Source organism: Sinohyriopsis cumingii, chromosome 5 (genome assembly GCF_028554795.1).
Source record: "Sinohyriopsis cumingii isolate HCF-2022 chromosome 5, ASM2855479v2, whole genome shotgun sequence".
Classification (NCBI taxonomy): Eukaryota; Metazoa; Mollusca; class Bivalvia; order Unionida; family Unionidae; genus Sinohyriopsis; species Sinohyriopsis cumingii.
Window position 1 is genome coordinate 87,279,240 of NC_142965.1, and position 19,410 is coordinate 87,298,649.

General features: G+C 37.0%; 1 protein-coding gene across 1 annotated transcript; it reads right to left on the minus strand.

Moving 5' to 3' along the window:
- Positions 1 to 14,976: 14,976 nt before the first annotated feature.
- On the minus strand, positions 14,977 to 18,749 carry LOC149799680 (uncharacterized). Its single transcript, XM_089957110.1, has 6 exons — positions 18,652 to 18,749; positions 17,706 to 17,786; positions 16,361 to 16,507; positions 15,881 to 15,982; positions 15,345 to 15,507; positions 14,977 to 15,112 (listed from the first exon to the last, which is right to left on the minus strand). Exons 2-6 carry the CDS (start codon positions 17,766 to 17,768, stop codon positions 15,000 to 15,002), a joined length of 588 nt encoding a protein of 195 aa, XP_089813236.1. The 5' UTR covers positions 17,769 to 17,786; positions 18,652 to 18,749; the 3' UTR covers positions 14,977 to 14,999.
- Between the last annotated feature and the right edge of the window lie 661 nt (positions 18,750 to 19,410).

The window sequence follows — 19,410 nt, forward strand, 5'->3', positions numbered from 1 at the left end:
TTCCTCGTCAGCGGTCGTGGCAGAATTTACTTTGAAAGGAATGACACGCAGTAACGGCACGGAGGTGTGTCCCACCACGTTGTACTCCACCACATCGGAGTACACGAAGATCAAATTCAGTCCCTGGTTCAGTTCTACCGGGAAACGAAAATACCTCGCAAAATGCACGTTGTTGTCAATGGCTGCTTTCTCAATCTTTTTGGTCTTTTAATCCGTGACCAAATTGAGGTCTCCACCCAAAATGTCATACAATTCAGGGCAAAATTTAATACGCATACTTTTTTCCTCACTTTCAAATTTAATGAGTAGACGGTGAGACAGTTTGTGGTACTCAATGGTGACACGTTTATTTAGTTTAGTCAGAACTTTGTCAAATGCTGCATAGAATTTGTCAGCGATGGCCTCCACCAGATGTTGACCACTAAAATAATGGCCTGGGTTAATTTTAAATTCATAAACGTAAAAAGTAGGAGAAGTGTCACTGCTGCTACGGGGTATTGGGGTCTTCGCAAGTGATTTATGTTGATGAGTGGTCATCATGGTTTGCTGCACTGTTGGGTCCAGAATTTCGACCTCAAAATTGTTTTGAGTTTCAGTGATGTTTTTGATTTGTGTTGGGTAAATCATTTCTACCAAAGCCACTTCCCAATGGGCTTCGTGATCTAATGGGATGGCCTGAGGTAATTTGGCCGTGTAACAGCACAACGTGTTGTGGGGAAACACCTCCATGGAACTGTCACTGGGTAAGGTTAAGTAAAATTGGTTTTGGTGACTCATAATTCCAGAGTTCTGTGGCTGTCCGAGGGGTTACTGGACGTCAGAGGCGTGTCTCCGCCCAAAATGGGGTTGTTGTTGTTCGAGTGGTGACTGACACTGGCACTGGACACAAGGTTCCCGTGGTTCCCGTTCAAGGAGAATTTCAGGGAGGGATTGGGAAGCAGGTAACCGATGGAACTGCTCAATAAAATGGTCCACAATTGTTTGTCTCCTTGTTGCAAACTCAAATTGGCGATGGCTGCCCCGATGACACAATACACCACGAAGATTTTGCAGAAAAAGACGATTTGCGTTTTAGGCACACGTTCTCCACACCACACCCACAAGGGTTGTTTCTGTAAATCTTACAGAGAAGAACTGGGTGAAGGAGTGGTCGACGTAGCTGCGTCTGTGTGAAAGGGCATGATGGTCACTTCTTTTATAGTCGATGACTTGCGAAGCGTCGGTCCAAGAATCAAAACTGGGTGGATATCCTTTCCAACGTACTTTGACTTCTTTGACACGTCGTTTGCCTACTTTACGGGTTCTGCGTTCGAGATAGCTTTCGATGTCATACACGTCGTCTTCTTTTTTGGTGACACGTTGTAACTCGGGCAAATAAAACGTTCCTTTGAGCACTTCTCCGTTCATGTCTTCCAATTTATAGACGGCAGGATGACGACCATGCACTCGTCCAGTGACACGAAACAATTCGGTAGTCCAGTTAGGTAAGTAACCTTTGTCGAAAGTGCGTTTGGTTTTGCCAATGCGCACCCAATCTCCTACGGTCAACACTCCACTTTTCTTGGGGACAGCCCTCGTCGGGGACGTACCAAACAGGCGCTCAAACACCAGTACTTCGTTCTCGGGAGTCACTCCTTGCGGGGCACGTCCAATGCTTCGATGGTAAGATTGGTTGCACGCTTGCACCAGGTGCGGTAAGATGTCGATGTAGTTCAGAGTGTGGTGATGCGTAAAATATTTCCACATGCGTTCTTTCAAAGTGCGTTGAAAACGTTCCACGATGCTGGCTTTGGTTTCGGGATTCTCGGTGGTAAAAAAAAATGAATGTCACGTTTCTTTAATTCTTTTTGGAAAGCTTGGTTCAGAAATTCGGTACCTTTGTCCGTTTGCCATCGAAGAGGGTGACGACCTCTTTGTTTGAACACTCGTTGCAGGGCTCGCACTAACTCGCTGCTCGATTTGGAAGTCAAGGGCACGACCCAGGCAAATTTGGAAAAGACGTCGATGACACAAAACAAATATTTGTAGCCGCGATTGTAGCTGGCCAAATGAGAGACATCGGCTAAATCGGCTTGCCATTGATGATCGATGCCTTCCGCTTGGATGCGACTTCTGGAAAACTTGCGTCGAATGGGTTTGTGTAAGGTGTAGGTAGCTTGCTCTTGTAACCATCGTTGCACTTGAGGTAAACGGAGACTTTTCAGTCGCGTTTTGGCAGCACGATACAATTCTTGAACTCCTGCGTAACCTGCAGGAGGGGAGGGATCGTAGTAAATGCTGGCTAAGACTTTTTCCATTATTTTTGTGTTTGTTTGTGTGTTAATAATGCACCCACTCTTGGAAGAAGCTACTCTTTTTCTCTTGGGGCATTTTCTTGGATTGCAATGCTTTGCGTGTGCGACGGCAATAGGTGTCGAAGAGGAGGATGTCTGAACAGGAGATATCGGTTCTTGTTTCACTTCTGTCTTCACTTCTGTCTTCACTTTCTTTTTCTCTTGTGATGAAGAAGTGGTGGCCATCATCTTTTTAATCCATCCAATTCTGCAGGTAGGTGGTGTTGTTAACTTGCGTACTTTTTCTGGTGGAGTTTGAAACCCTTCTTCTTCTTCTCCTTTTTCTGTCTTGGTCACTGGTAGTGGTGGTGGTGGTACTGGTGTGGTCAGGTTATAGTTATTGGGACTTACGGCGGAGAGACGAGTGCAATGAAAACTATCCATGGGATAGTTATCTTAAAAGGACTTGCACTCGCACCGGCCGTCCCCCTCTCTCCTCTAGAATGTTTTTTTCTTTTAATATTTTATTTATAAAAACCATATTATGAAAGACTTTTGATCTCGGAAGTAATGAATTTAATATAATTAATCAGTTCGAGGGAGTGAAGTATAAAATATTTAAAAAAAATACAGAGCTCACTCGAATTTGGATAAATTTATACAAAAACTGTGAAGAGCGACCCATATATAACACACATTAAAGCAATAACAATATTTTTTTAAATAAAATGTAACACACCGCTACTTCACCTAAATTCCAAAATGTATTAAATTATTCTCTGAATAAATTTTAAAAAAAATATTAAAAAAATCCATTAATGAGGATCATAAGACAACTGGGAATGATACGACATATGACTATCCCTACATGGAAAACAATTATAGCACAAACAAATAGCAAAAACACCAATAGCAGACACGGGATATACGGACCTCTAGCCAAGGTCACAAAATAAAATAGGAGCGGGACTCCGAGTAAGGTGATAAAAACCTACTCGGAAGAACAAACCTGTAGGAGACACTAGGGATTTAAATTACCCCGGCAAAAATTTATTAAATTTTTGAACCAAATTCTTTTGGATAAAAAACACATTGCAACATATCGGGGGGGGGGGGGGGAATCAGTAACACATAAAAACATTTACTCATTGGTTAAGTGGGTGGAGGGCATCTGTCTGGTGCCCCTCCCCCCCCCCAAAAAAAAGTTAAAAGATTGTCAATTACACTTAAGTGAATGTGTTTTCAAATGATCATTTTTATTTGCGACATACTGTCATACATTAGACCTGGATATAATTCAATCTTGATTATTTTGCACCCAACACCGTGTCATGCGTGAATGGCGTCTTCAAGATATCGGTTGACTATTTCCCTCTTGTTTGCGATTTTGTTGGCTCCAGTTTTCAGTCGGATAATATGTTCAAACCTTGGAGCACAACCACACACAATTGCTTCGCAATGTTCATGTGAACAACGTGGTGTGTGGTATCGGACATAATTGATACACGCTACAGTATGGAATCCGACGCTTACGGATTTCGTGGAAATATTTTATTCTTAAATGCTCATGTTGAAAAAAAGGAATAAATGATAACAGCACAAGGTTAGTTTCTTTCTTTTTATTATCAATTCAACCTTTTATTTATCTATTTTATTGCAACGTGCAGTTTGGGGGGGGGGGAAGCACAAATGCAATACAATTTTATTTCGTTTCTTAAGTCTTGGGACATATGACCAAGGTGAAAATGTATCACCATAAGTTCTGGGACAGGAAAAAAAAATTATTTTATTGTGTCCCAACATATGCGGTAAATACGGTAAACCCTACTCAACTTGTCCCGTATTAAACGTAGAGGACATACCTCAGCGGGACGTTTGTTGCCACCAATTCCAACCAGCGAGGCTACTGTTTTTGGCAGAAATGTGGCGTCCAGATTATAGCATTCTTGTCCATTCGAATGTGAGTCAAATAACTTCCACTCTATAACAGAGGCTGCAGTCGGGACAACATGGTCTTCTGCCTATAAGAATGATATGCAATGGTAGTGATCTGGCTAGATATTCCATTTTTAATATACCGGTAATCCCTGTAACTTGTGCTTAATATTGAATATGTTGCAGTTTGTGATGTCAGTAAGAGCCGCGGCAACTCAGTTGGTAAAGCGTTGGTCCCATAATCTAATTGCCAAAACACTTGACTTATTCCAAAGGATAACAGCACTGCCACGACTATACAAATTAAGTGTTAGAATGCCACCTGGAGAAAACCGTACGCTTTGATAACTGCATCACATAGGTGACAAAAATGTATTCATGTAAAATTTATAAACCTTGTTACTATTTTCACTCTCCGGTGTTCTTTTGAAATTCATACATGTGATAGTATCTTTATAGGGGCTTTCACGGATCAATCAGAATCTTGAGAAAGGTAAAGTTTACCACATTTTCTGGATATAATCTTTAGATAATAGATATATATATATTGATTTGATATATATATATATATATATATTGATTTGAATATATCCACAAATCAAAATAAAACCGTAAAAGTTATTTTCCAAAATCTGTTAAGGAGAACATTCCTCCTTTATATCAAGCACATTTAGCATCCTAGAAATTTTAAAGACTATTATGCCGATAGATATTTCTGAATAAAAAATAACATAGCCACGTTGACCAATTTAAGATTGGTAATAAAGTATACAAAGTAAGCATTTTCCTACATAGATGAAGAAGAAAATGTATAACTTTTTACTAGTTTTCCGGTCATATCGCTACGTTGTCTGCGGTGTGACAGTTTTTATAGTGATGTGTAGCACTGAAGCAGACTGCCGCAAACATGTAACATCATGTTCCACACAACCACCTTATCATGACACCCGGCCAACCAGTCAGAACACTAACTTCTTAATGCTGAACGCCAGGCGAGGCAGCTGCAATTACCATATTTGTTTAATAAGTCTTTCGTATGAACAAAAATGTCCCGCATCCGAGGCGGACACTCTAACCACTTAGGCCACCTGAGCGGTCCTGAAAATCTTGAGAATAAATAATAACATGTTATTTGCAATAATAATTAGACCTAAAACGAACATGACAGTCCCAAAAGATTCCTATTGACTATCAAAGTAATGTCCTTATTGGATAAAAACCAAGGCTGCCACCCCTCTTCATATGATCCAAATAGAGGTTTCTGATTAGTTTAATGCCAATGATGACGGGAAAATAGCTAAATGGAATTAGTTAAATCAACCTTGAATTCAGTTACCAATATTTTATAATGCCTCAAAAATTTATAACACACGCAGTAGTGTGTGAAGTATGGTTTGATATGCTTATTACCTATTAGAGTAACTGTTGTTCTAACTCAGAATTTTGCCCGCTACATACGCACACGTGTCCTTGATAAATCCTTGTTGGTGCGAACCACGCACACGTGTCCTTGATAAATCCTTGTTGGTGCGAACCACGCACACGTGTCCTTGATAAATCCTTGTTGGTGCGAACCATTCTTTTGCTTATTAAGGTTGCACAACTGAAATCTCCATGGGTGCATCTCCAGAGACCTTTGACGCTTTAATTGATCGTTGGTCGGCCGTAATACTGATCATTCTCAGGAAAAGGATTGTGCAGGTTCATAAGTTCGGTACATGTTGAACATGGCGGTTTAATCTGAAAATATTCCTCAGAGATGAATCGAAACATTCTTGAATTAAAGCTCATATCTGCTCATCTCATGGGCGTGCTATTTTTGATAATTTGAGCTAGACCATTGCAATGCAATGAATGATAAATGTATGTATCCGAACTTTCATATAATATGCGACATTGAATTATATTTCTTTCAGAAACAATCATTGCACTAGAAAGAATTAATGCTCTACCACGAGTCATTTTACCAGAAAGCGACGTGGCACCCAATTCTAAAATGGATTAAAATTTTCATTGGCAGTGAAAGTGAGGTGCATTGTGTGTATTGTGTGTTTTTCGCAGCACCGGTAAGTTTGTGCATTTCTCATGCATGTTAAGAGTTTTCGGTGGTCTAATTGGTTAGAGCGTTACACGCTGGATCGAGAAATTTCAAATACGAAGCACACTCGCGTAAATTTTTATTTTTCTTATTAATGGAGGATACGGCAAACTGCAGCTGAGTTGCAGACGATTTGAAAGTCAAATCTGGCGGTTAACTCTCAATATATAGTTTAACTAATATGCATGCACAGGAAAATATATTTTACGCTAATCGATGGAGGCTGCTTAGTACTAAAAAACTAGTGCTTGAGAGACGCTATTCAACCTTTTAGTATTACTACTAGGGGTTCAACGTGTAGTGTGGTTAACAAAAGAGCGTTCGGATACTATCCAGCGCAGCATAGTCTGGTAAAGTGCCGAATAAGATTATACACACCATGAAATGAGAGGACAGATGAATAGTATTTTACATTAAAGAACCTTCATTTATATCCGAGTCAGTTGGCACAGAGACTCAATCAATGCAGAGGTGTTTGTTTTGAAAAACGTAAACTTCACAGTAGAACACGCCATTACGAATGTTGTAAATCTCACTTCCTCAGTTTACGTATTGGAATCAGCTCTTGAACATGTCTAAACTGCGGTATCATATTCAAGTCGCGTAATCAGCTCTGTCGACCTAGCGGAACTGTACGCAAATATTATCGTACGCGCCGGCGAAGACTTGCCAATGCGAATGAGAAAAACGCCAGCAATGCAGTCGACACCGTAGAGAAAAAGTCACAGAAAATCAATAACATGATACCTAGAATTGAAGCGACTGCTGTTTCCGATCCAGAAAAATAGTAATAATATTTCAAAACTTCATCCACAACAAGCATTCCTACCCTGAACGAGCTCCATTAATTGTCGCGATGCCACGGAAATGTTTTGTCGAGAGGTGCAGCAAAGGCATATAAACCTGCATTATTAGGCAACTTGGTACAACAGAAGCGCATTTCCTTATTAAAATTCCTTAACGGGTCACGCGGACCAATATTGCTCGTATGTAACAAGATAACCGGGTGGGATTTTGGATTTACAACAGAACGCTTTTGCTGGTGATAGAAATACAATCTTTAATAATGAACGACTTGAATTAGCAATTAATTATGATTAATATGTACGTGTATATGATCCAAATATTGGATAAATTAACATAAAACGCACTGACTTAATAATGCAAATACAAACGAATGAACCTACACAGTACAATGACAAGGGGTGAAATGATTTTAAATTGATTTCACAGCGAAAAGATTGATGTGTTTTACTCAAATACTAAAACAAATGTAGTACTGTAATCGTATAGTAAAATGTATTCACTCAAATAGTGAAATTATGTAAACAAAAAGGGACAGATATACAAATTATCTTTACAATCCCCAAAACAGACACTGGGTTTTACAAACCCCAAAATTAGCCCACGGCTAAAAGATTACATGTATGGAGTTACACACTTCGTCACCAGCACACTCGGCTACCAGCCCAATTGGCCAATCAAGCCGTTAGTATTCCAGGTTGGTCAATCAATCGATCAGCGCCCACCAATCTCGGTCAGCAACGCCCGATCACCTGCTACTCAACCAGCAACACCGTTTATTCAGCTCTACGGCTGCTATGGTTCAGTTTCATAGCTGCTATGGGGCCGACATCTTTGGTTAGCTCTGCAGCTGGCACCACGTCGACTCCGATCACTCCGATAACTCGGATCGCTTCGGTCACTCGGTTCACTCTGGTTAGCTGAAAATACATCAAACACCATGTACTATGCATGACACGGGCATATACGATAAAGCGTAATGACTTTATATGCGGTAACTTATACAGATTACATTATCGGCACAATAATTACAACAATAATAAAAAACAGGTTCAGAAGTGAACCTAACCGTGCCCGACAAGAATCCTACGGTACTAAACGTTTCTTAAAAATGCAGCTTTATATTGCTAATATAAATCCCTTGCCGAGTCATAAACCAGTATAGAAAATATTTGCATTATACTACGCAAACCGAAGCTACATAGCAAACATACAAAAAATAAACGTGGTAGAAGAATAGTTATGACTTATCATCAAGAAATTAATAATTCACATACCTCTACAGCTGAAGATGTGCAAGTCCTTAAAGTAGACCACTCACTGACAAGAAGTTCCATAATGTGAAGATTTAATCTTACGGTGAGGCATTTATACACAGACGAAGTCGTCATATACTGTCTGTGCGCTGGAAGCATTTGGTGTTTCCTTTTGAAAGCACTTAGCACGTGCGGCATAGGATGAATCGAACTCACTATTTCGAAATATTGTACAATATACATGGATCACCCTCGGGTGACGTTGTACACCAAAAACGAAAACCGAGTACATGTATTTAATAAATAAAAGGATTTATACAATTCCGTTACATTGTGTGTTTGCCGATTAACAACCGCCGCCGTATTGCAGATACTATTAGTAAACTGCGTCTTATTGCATGCCATTAAAGAAGTCAGTTTAAGAAATTTTTACATAAACATATATAACAAAATCAATAGTCGCCATAGCTTAAGTTTTGATCAAACCAACATTGACTCGAGAGAGGCTCCCATGAGGTCGGGGTCGGTTGGGGAACCTTAATAAAAAGTGCGGTCTCAGACACACGTTTGGTACTACGGCAATTTATCGCGAACACGTGTGCGTTTGTAGCTGGGGAAACTCAGGGAATACGGAAGGAGTTACGAGACATCTCAAATCTCCATTTTCATACTACTCACGCAATTATTCATTACTGCAGTCTCAATGAAACAAAATATATTGATTATGATAAGGAAATAAAAGATGAAATGATATAAATATGCTTTTATGCTTTGATATATGCTAGCTTGATTGGTTGGTAACTGTTGTAGTCTAAGGCTGTGAACATTTAAAGCTATAAAAAAGAAAACATTTTTAAGTTGTTCTAACGGTTTACAATAAATTTTACTGTAATCCAAATACTCAAAAGACACTCACTGAAGGGAAAACATAATTGGTGTTTGCAAAATAATATTTTAATGTATGTGTTTGTATATGTGTTACATGTCTTTGTTCATGCATACTGAATCAAGTTTATGCATCATCATAGTAATGTGTGTGTCTGAGAGAGAGAGAGAGAGAGAGAGAGAGAGAGAGAGAGAGAGAGAGATTTCCTATATCTTATTTAAAACATACCTTTATTTCGATATCAATGTCTTCAATTATAAAATGTTATAAGCGAGTATAGACGGTAGGTTCTCAAATTCAAGAAATAAATATAAGTTTATAATTTAACGGCTCAAAATTGTATTGGAAACACAGACTGCCTTGAAAATCAAGTCTCTGATTGAGAATGCAGGCTAAACAATTCGGGTCAATTGAACTTCATTCCAATGCCAGTCTGGAAGTAGATAGATCACCGTCAGTTTTGGCTTAAAAGTCGAACTAAACTGTGAACAACAAAGATCCTGATCTGCCATCAAAAATGCGCCTGCAGATCAGGGTCTATGTTTGTTTTACTGATTTCTCCTTACAAACTGTACAGACCCATTTTGCACTGACACATCTATACAATTCCATAATCACATTCCCAGGTCGAAAGTACAACTCTCATTTAAATATTGAAAGTTGCACGGCATTACACACATGTATGCACTTTAATTATCATGCAACGCTAGCGAATAAAATTCTTGTATGTTCTGACACTTGTGCAAGAACTTGTGAATTTTGCCCGAAATGATACGAAACAATGAAATGTATTTTGTGGTCAAACTTCATTCTACGTCCAGTTTACATCCGACACCGTAGTTCTGTCATATCATGATGTTTTTTTTTTTTTACTTTACTAATATAAACTGTTGTTCTTAATTTGGCCTTTTGACATCATAATTGTATTTTCTCTTCTTTCTTTTCTTCACCACTCGCGGTACGTGAATACTATTCTGGGAAGAAAACATCTTCATAGTTCATCGTCACAGGTTCCATCTTTTGATAGTCTAGAATCACTTCTCTGAGGATTTTTGTAGTAATTTCAAACTCTACATGCAGCTAGTGGAAATGAAGTTCCACACTGATTTTCCCTGATTTTACAGGGTGGAAATGTCCCCATTCGCTGCCTTGTACCGGTGTGAAATTAAATTACCACAAAGAATATTATTCTGCATAGTCGTCGTAGGAAATGACGAGGCTGCTCTTGGTTCTTTATTGTTCCGTGGCTTCAAATAGAGTAAAGAAAGATGTAAAGTAATTTTTTCTCGACAAAGGTAGGCTCAGATGGTCTGGTTCACAACGTCTTGTCGCTTCATGTGAATTCTATTTTGGACAAGTTTAAGTGTTGGAACTCGAAATGATTTTGATCAATAGCTCTGTTGATGGCTGCATTACTGACGATGCCAATTTAGCGAAAGTTTTGGTCTTTGATCTTGAATCAGAGTCCAGAGGTAATGTTGAAAGACTTTGCCACCATTTGTCGTACAGGATACTTTGCTGATATTCACATTTTGACCGATATGGTCTACACTTTCGGTAAGACTTCTACACGTCGTACGATTATATTAAATTAAGGATTGGTTTGGTCTTGTCCTATTTGAGGATCACCATTAAGTATATATAACTGTTTTTCAGATAAATGTAATCTGGAGTTTGATTTGATTTCAGAATCGACCAGTGATGAAGTGATTAGACGGTCAAAGACTTAACAAGATGCAATTTTATTCATTGGATTTTTGTGTCGTCATCATCGTCAGTGGCATGACAAACATATAAAACTTTGAACTGGAAAATACGCATGGATCTCGGTGTACCATATTTAAAAAAAGTTTATCATCTTTAAAGACATAAAATTGTATGACAGCTGTTTTTATTTTCTATTTTGTTTTCAATCATATCCATGCGGTCTGAATGGTTTTCGACGTATCTTTCTAGAGGAGGAATTGGCGCATTAGAAGAATAAAGCTAATTTATAGGAGTGTCTCGTAGCCCTGGGAGGTCTTATCCAATCCGAATTAACACATTTTTCATTCCTTTGATCGTGGTTTGTTTCGGTCTTTGTTGGTCGATGAGTACGCTTTGGGGGAAATTCAAGGCGGCATCTTTCAAAGCATGCAATCTTCGAGTCATCATCTGTTGTAAGAGAGGTTCTGCCGTACAAAATAATTATTTTAGCATATCTTACAAATCATGTATTCGATGTCGAACGACACCTCGGCACACAGGATTCATCTGTTACAATTCGGTATAGAATCGTTTTCGAACATGTAGTTTCAAAGTGATTTTTGCTTTCGGGAATATAATAGTTTCTCTCAGACTTTTTAATACTAACATTGACGCTGTTAGAATACTACCTACAGACAGGAGGATAGTGTGGATGCAAAAATTTTCGGTGAACGTGATACATGTTTCCATCTTCATCGAATGTCCATCAGTAACGGAATAGCTGTATTTCCTATAATGTTGTACACGACGGTACCAAAATATATCAACATCAAATTCAGTCTTTTTTTTATTCAATAGAGTTGAGAACATACTTGTAGAATCGCTCGTTTTTGGGAATATCGTTTGACTGCAGAGCTTCGTGCTTCCACCCAGATATCAAACTGGGAGAAAATCTGGCAGTGTTTTGCCATCAGAAAAATGATGAGCAATTATATGATATTCGATCAGTATACTTTGGCGAGTTTTCTCCACTGCGTTGCCAAACTTAACGTTGAAAACAGCTAAAATCATTTCGACGAGATGCTGAGCATTGAAATAATATCCGGTATAAATTAACATGGTATTTAGTTGAGGATTCGCTGGAAATGGCGTTTTGGAGGATAATTTTTGTTCAATGGTTCGTTCAATATTTTGGCGAGGAACGTGGCTGAACTCTAATCACATTCTTGACTTGAGTGGGATAAATGATATTTACCAAAGCCACCTTCCTACGAGCTTCATGGTCTTATTGTTTGCTTAAGGTAATTTGGCTGTTGTTGCGAAACATATTTGTAGAACCGTCACTTGGTAATGTTAACACAATATTGGTTATTCATAGTTTGATCGTTCTAGTCACCGAGAGTCAATCTGTGTCAAACGAGACTGACTTTTCAAGTGTTCCAGAAGAAGGCTGATATTGTGACTGAAAGACTTATTGTTGTGACTGGTATTGGCGAAGCTACTGTTGTTGTTTTTGCTACTGTCGGTATATTTCAACGAAGGACTTGGAGGAAGATAACCAATACAACTGCTGAGCTGAACAAAAATATTCCACAATTGTGTATCTCCGTGTTACAATATCAAATTTCCAATGGCTGCTCCAATGACACAATGCATCACAAAACTTTTACAGAAAAAGACAATTTTACATTTAGGAACTCGTTCTCAACAATACACACACAATTGTTGTTGATTTTGTGTAGTTCTTACAGAGATGACATTGGATAAGGAGATGTGGTCTTTTAAAACGTGCTGGTAACTTTGTTTTAATAGTTAATGATTTGCGAAGTTGGAAAACAAGAATCGAAACTGGGTGGATTGGTTTTCACGTTTTTAAGTCGGTGTTTTCTCCACCTTATGTGCCTTTGATATCGTACATGCCATCTAATTTCTTGCTCACTTGTTGTAATTCAGGCAGGTTCCTTTTACCACTATTCCGTTTATATATTCCAATTTATGGTTTTGTTTTTACAATGCGAACCATATTTAATGCGTTTAAAAAGTTTATTTTCTTCTCGGATTATGTGGCAGACGTTGAAACAATCGTGTTGCTAACACGCGCTGTACTCACAAACATACTTGCACACTACAACACAAGCAGGATAATTATAATGAAGGGGTTTGGTGTCTGTTTCATTTTGCAGTCATTTACGTAGTATCTCTTTTCCAAGAGATCTAAGCGGGTCTGGAAAGAGTTTTGTATGTATATGTCTTTCACACAATTGCTACTATCATCTGCATGCTTACAAGTAGAAATTGCTTGTTTTAACATGTTCAAACGCTCTAAATATTATCCATAAATTCTTTTCTCTTAAACTTGTGTAATTCTTTAGAAGATTGTGTTACAAACGGTTTGCCCTTAGAATCTTGAACATTGGAAATCAATTTGAAATAAAAAAAATAAAAATGAAAAGTGAAAGAAGTACTTGAATATGATGAAAGTTATAAAAATGCAAATTTAAAACAAAACTGAAAATGAAAATTTGAAAGATGAAATTTAAACTTTTTTTAAGCATAACAGATTTCAAATGAAGATTGTAGACTAAAGCTTTGAAAATTAAATTAAAATGACAAAATGAAAGTGAAAATAGAAAATAAAAATTGAAAAAACAAATTGTTAATGAAAATTGAACAATACCAAGACCAAAAGCGCTGCTTCTAGAAGAAGTTCAGAGTTAGTGCTAGCTTTAAAACTTGACTTAAAACAATTAGTCGACACCTTCTTCGACATCAAATAGAAAAGAAACCCACCGAGTTTCTTAGCCACCCGTACCTTCTTTTTTGATGGTATAAAATTATGTTGGTAGGTATAGTGTTTTAAATCTATGTAAATGAATTTAAACCTGTATATTTTGATGTCATTTACACAAATTATTTGTAATTTTTTTTACATTTTGGGGAAATATGCTTTTTAATCTCAAATAAATTCCGTATTAGTTACACGTTTTAGTATTTTTTCGTTTCGACCATATTTAAAAAATATTCAGGACATTTGTAGACTCATGAAGTCCGATGGAGTCTCGAAATTTCATTACTACTTTTAGTCTAGGCAATTTTTAATCAAATTTTGAAGATAAAAATTCTCCTCTAAAATCCGCGACAGTTTCGGAATTATAATAAAACTGTAAGTCTCAGCCGTTCCTGACCTTTTCTAGTCTTCACTAAAGGCACTGAGAGTTTTTGAATTTTAATCCTACTTTTAATCACGTCCATTTAGTGTTATTATGAGTTTATTCAGTTGCTTAGAGATATTTATAACTGCAGTCTTACAACAAGTACTGGCAATGGGTATATATACACATATGTGGTTGATTTCACTTTTTGGATAAAGAATGAAGTAAATTCCATATTTTAGAAGACAGACAGGCATATCTATTACTACTGATTATTAAATGCAGCACTCGCAAAAGTCTTTTAAAAAATTAAGGCTGAACATAGCCATCATTGAGCAGTGACCACCACATACATGACTTCAGAAAAATAATATGTTCTGGGGCCCAGTTATTATGAGCATTTTGAGCAGGTATGTGAGTTTTGTCCTGAGGTGACGTCTAGTGCAAGCTTGACTGTACCTCGAGAGTTCAAGTATCTTAACAAATGATCTATAACTGTAATGAGCGTGTGTGTGTGTGTGTGTGTGTGTGTGTGTGTGTGATTCGGATTTTTAACGTAGCATTAACAATTTTTCAGTCATATTGCTACGATGTCTGCAAAGTGGCAGTTTATAATGATGTCCAGCACTGGGGCATCATGCCGCAGACATGTAGCATGGTGTCCCACCCAGTCACATTATCCTGACACCAGGCCGACCAGTCCTAACACTAACCTCTTAATGCTGAGCGCCAAGCGAGGCAGCTGTTAGTACCATATTTGTAAGTCTTTGTTATGACTCACCCGGGGATCAAACCCACGATTTCCCGCATCCGAGGCGGACGCTCTAACCACTAGGCCACAGGAGCGGTTATAACTGCAATGAGACTAATTATTAATTAAAATCAATTAAAGTCAAGCAAAAGAACCTTTTATTCAAAATGAATATCATCATGCGAAAGCACATTATTGTTTGGCTGGATTTCCGTATTTTCGGATGTGGTTACTTTACAAACAAAACAGAGGAAACACGAACCAGAGCGCTCTGAAAAAAAAAAAAACAAAAAAAACAACAACATACAGTGATTATATGATTTGAATTTATGGATTATCAGAGGATAATTCTTCATTACAATGTTGTAGATTTAGAAGGAATGGTCTATATCTTTATTGGTTTTCTGCAATAAAATATTATTATATTATTTGTAAGAAGGATTGGTTTTTTATATTGTATATATCCTTTTAAATATGTGTACTAGGAAACATGGGTCACTTACTTTCTTTGCTTGGAATGCTCGTTTGTCTTGTGAATTGGTGAACCTCGTAATCTTTGCAGAACTCAGCAATGTTGTGTCCCGCAATAATCTCGACAGTAGCGTAAGATAGAACGTCCTTATTAATCATCCAGTGTTCTGAAGGTAGGAGTCTGTCGTTATTTCCCTGTGAAGAAAGGAAGTTTAACAAATATATTTGTAAAGGAATATAATAATATAAAGAGACATAAATGAATGGACTTTAATGAATAACAAATCAATTTATTTCGTAACATTCTTGAAATTTGAATAAAACAGATATACGAAGAAGTTAATATACAGCTGGACAGGGCTGGCATATTTAAACGTACATGCTGTAGAGAATTTTAATAGCATAAAACTACTTCTTTCATTTACATAACGTGAAAGGATTTTTTCGGGTATAGAGCATACATTAGTAGGATGATAGTAACTTTATTTTTAGCTAGATAATAATGTGTAGATTCTTGTATAATCCTGTAGTTACAAATATTTCAAAAGGTTTAAAATCAATATGATACCATTTTATCAACCCGAATCATTGTCATAGCATCCAGTAAAGTTTCATTTGAAGGTTTGATATAACATAATCCAGTGCTGACTTGTTTGAAAACCACCATGTTCTGAAAATAAATAATAAGTGAACATGAAACATGTAATTTATTTTATTAATAACAGCATATGTATGTTAAGCTATTTCATTATCTTTTCAAACAAATCGGAATTATCTTTTTTTGACTGATTTTCAGGGAGCATCGAGGGTACAAATGTAAGCTCATAATATTTTAGTATGTGTAGTCATTATACCAACACTGTGTGAAATATTAACCCATATTCATTATTGTTTTGTGGAGTACGTTATTTATGTACTTTTTAAAAGCATTTAGGTATTTTAATATCAACCGTTGGAAAGATGCATAATTTAGTGTTCCACCTTTTAACAAGGTATTTCCTTACTCGAAGACAGTTATTTCCCTTTAATATCTTCACTTAATAAATACCGTTCTGTAGTCATGAAGATTAACTGTGGTTGGACAACTAGAGCCGGGAACCTCTCCCACCGTGTATAATCCTGTCTGCTCCACCGTATTAATGACAATGTCCATCCAGGTTCTACCATGTTCTGAGAGTACGGATGCTCGATATGTCTGTAAGAAAAGAGATATTTCAAACGATGCACAACCATTCAAAGCTGATGCATCAAAATTAAAAAGTGCACAAGGGGAAGCTGTTATGAAACTATGATTTGAAATTCAACTTTGTTTAATTTCAGTTTAGACTTCCAATGTGAATCTGTAAAAAGTATCAACAGATATTTTAGAATTTGCCGCTGGAGCCATCTTGTACGGAAGTTTTGTTCTCCATCCTGGTGATAATACGTATAGATTTAATCCCAACTTGAAAAGCCACATGAAATTTCTATATCGCGTCATTCTATTTTACATTTGCACCATGATCGTTTAAGTTGTCATTATTCTTTTCAGGTTGCAAGCTGGCAATTTAATTAATTTTATATTATTTAAAACTAAAAGATACATTATGCGCTATGAAAGACAACCTACATATCTAATAGTCATTTTCTTGTACACTTTGTACAAATTATCTTGAACTAATTAAGCATGATGAATACCTACTGTATAAACAGTACTATTACAAGTAAACACACACACACAAACACGCACGCACACACACACACACAGATATATATATATATATATATATATATATATATATATATATATATATATATATATATATATATATATATATATATATATATATATATATGCGTGTGTGTGTGTGTGTGTGTGTCTTTAATTGTAATAATACTTCCCGTCTGTGATGGCGGCCATATTTTGTCTTCACATCTGAGCCAAAGGCAACTAGAGGCTTTCTCTGCGGCCCCGCCCAGTGCTTGCACAGCTCTCTTGCGTTCCATTCCCAGTGTACTGAGCACCCCTCAGACAGATTGTGCTGGAAACCCTCTACAACCCACTTCCACAGGGAATAACCATGATTTCATCCTCTGCCCCTGCAAGACTCTCTCTCTCTCTCTTCTTTTATATATATCACTGCATTCTCTTAGTATAATTACATATATATATATATAAATTCACATCACAGGATAGAAATAGCACTATAGCCAATGATATAGTCTCTCCGACCCATAGCTACCGACGTACTAGAATTATTATTTAAGCAATTGGATTCCGCAGTGAGGGTTACGAATGCGGATCATGATAAACAGAATTCCTTTGCACACAACATTCTTTAGTCTGACATTTGTGATGCAGAGTTCAGTTTCATCTGAGAACGGCTATATTACACATTTACATTTTTACTTACTAATTTTTCTGCAGAACTGATCAACATCAATACTGGAAACAAGAACGCAGTGAATGTACCCATTTTTGAATCGCACAAAATCTGGAATGTAACAAAACGGTCATAAAGCACGATTTTAACCCAGTTTAAGAGTAGGTTGAGCTTGCCTATCAAACCGTTGGGCTTTTATGTTGAAATTATATGCAAGATTTTAGAAGAAACTATTTACAATACTTTATCAACTTGATTTCAAAGGTTTCCTTTTCTTCACCAGCGAGACATTCAGGCCTTTCCGTCATAAAATGTTTGTCTGCATTTTGAGCAACAATTGTTACTCTAGACTTTGAATCGTTACTCTCAAATTACGATACCAGCTTTATGATTGGTCAGAATATATTTTAGTAGAGTTTGGAGTTGGGTAAAGTTTCATGACAGAAACAAGCCTCCGAGAGCAGAGAAAGACGACATCACAATCACATCTCATTGCAGTCATGTTACTGACACAGATTCAAGGACAGAACGATTGATAGACAGAAGTTACATGATTGATAATTTCTGGGGTTCTAATTTTTATGGATTTTTATTTTCTAGAAAGCTATAGTTAGGATCTTAATTTTTACGTTACGACTGATTTATTCATATATCTAAATCATATCACCTTAATAAATGATAATAATTTTAGAATTATTAACAATTACTATTTTATGGTATTAATTATTATTTAGTAATCTTAATTTTGGCCGTTGCGTTTAGCCAAGTACCAGCAAAAATTACTCTTTTGCATCAATTTCCGGTTATATGGTTGAGTATGCGAGAGAGGGTAAATTACTTATTTTTCGAAATATTTTCTATACATTACCATCTTTTCTTCTTCTAAGACGTATTGACAATTAATGATAACAATTATGAAACTAATTCAGAATGATAATTTGGACAAGATTAATTATAATGTTAAAACTATACTTACACAACTCTTTTTCTCCGTGTGTTGTCAGAACAATTTGGACTACTCGACTGCTTCGTTTTATACTGTCATATCACATGTTAAGACCATGTGAGAAGCAATGCTTCTTGAACATGTGTATTCCCCTTAGATAAGCGAAGATCACGTACATGGTCCAACTTATTGCACTCCCATAAGTGAAAACTTTACCACGTTTGATAACCGCCTCCCACATACATGGCCTAAATTTGGACCATTCATTTTGTTCGTAAGGGTTACTGTACACCTTGAAATTCAGAATGTCATGCAAGTACCTTTTTGTTCCGTCAATATATTTGTCATTGCGTAGAAATATATAAATATGTGAGGAAAATGCTTTTATTTCTTGACTTGGATAGTTAATAAGATCTTGACAACAGACTATGCAAGAAAGAGTAAGCATATTAGTATTTGAATGTGCTTAAAGGGAATGATAATGTGACAAATGCCGAAATCTACTGAGGAACACAGACAGAAAGACCAGGAGGTCTACCTTCAGACCAGCACACCATCTCACTGACCAGCACCCGTATCTACTGACCAACACAACGTTTGACTGACCAAAGCCCATAGCTATTGGCCAGCATCAACGCATGCTGATTAATACTTACCACTGCTCACAGAGGTTTAACGGTAGAATGTAATATTAGGAATTGAAAAAGAAAACAAATCCTAAAGAATAAAGTAAAACTCCTAAAACATCTATAATCCACTGCAATCCCTTATAAACAAAACTAAATCCAT

Coding starts and splice junctions, on each gene's coding strand:
- LOC149799680 (XM_089957110.1), bottom strand. CDS start 17,768: ATGGGTACATTCACTGCGTTCTTGTTTCCAGTATTGATGTTGATCAGT. Junction 16,508..17,705: donor TCAGTTCTGCAGAAAAATTA/GTAAGTAAAAAT, acceptor CTTTTCTTACAG/ACATATCGAGCATCCGTACT. Junction 15,983..16,360: donor ATCTTCATGACTACAGAACG/GTATTTATTAAG, acceptor ATTTATTTTCAG/AACATGGTGGTTTTCAAACA.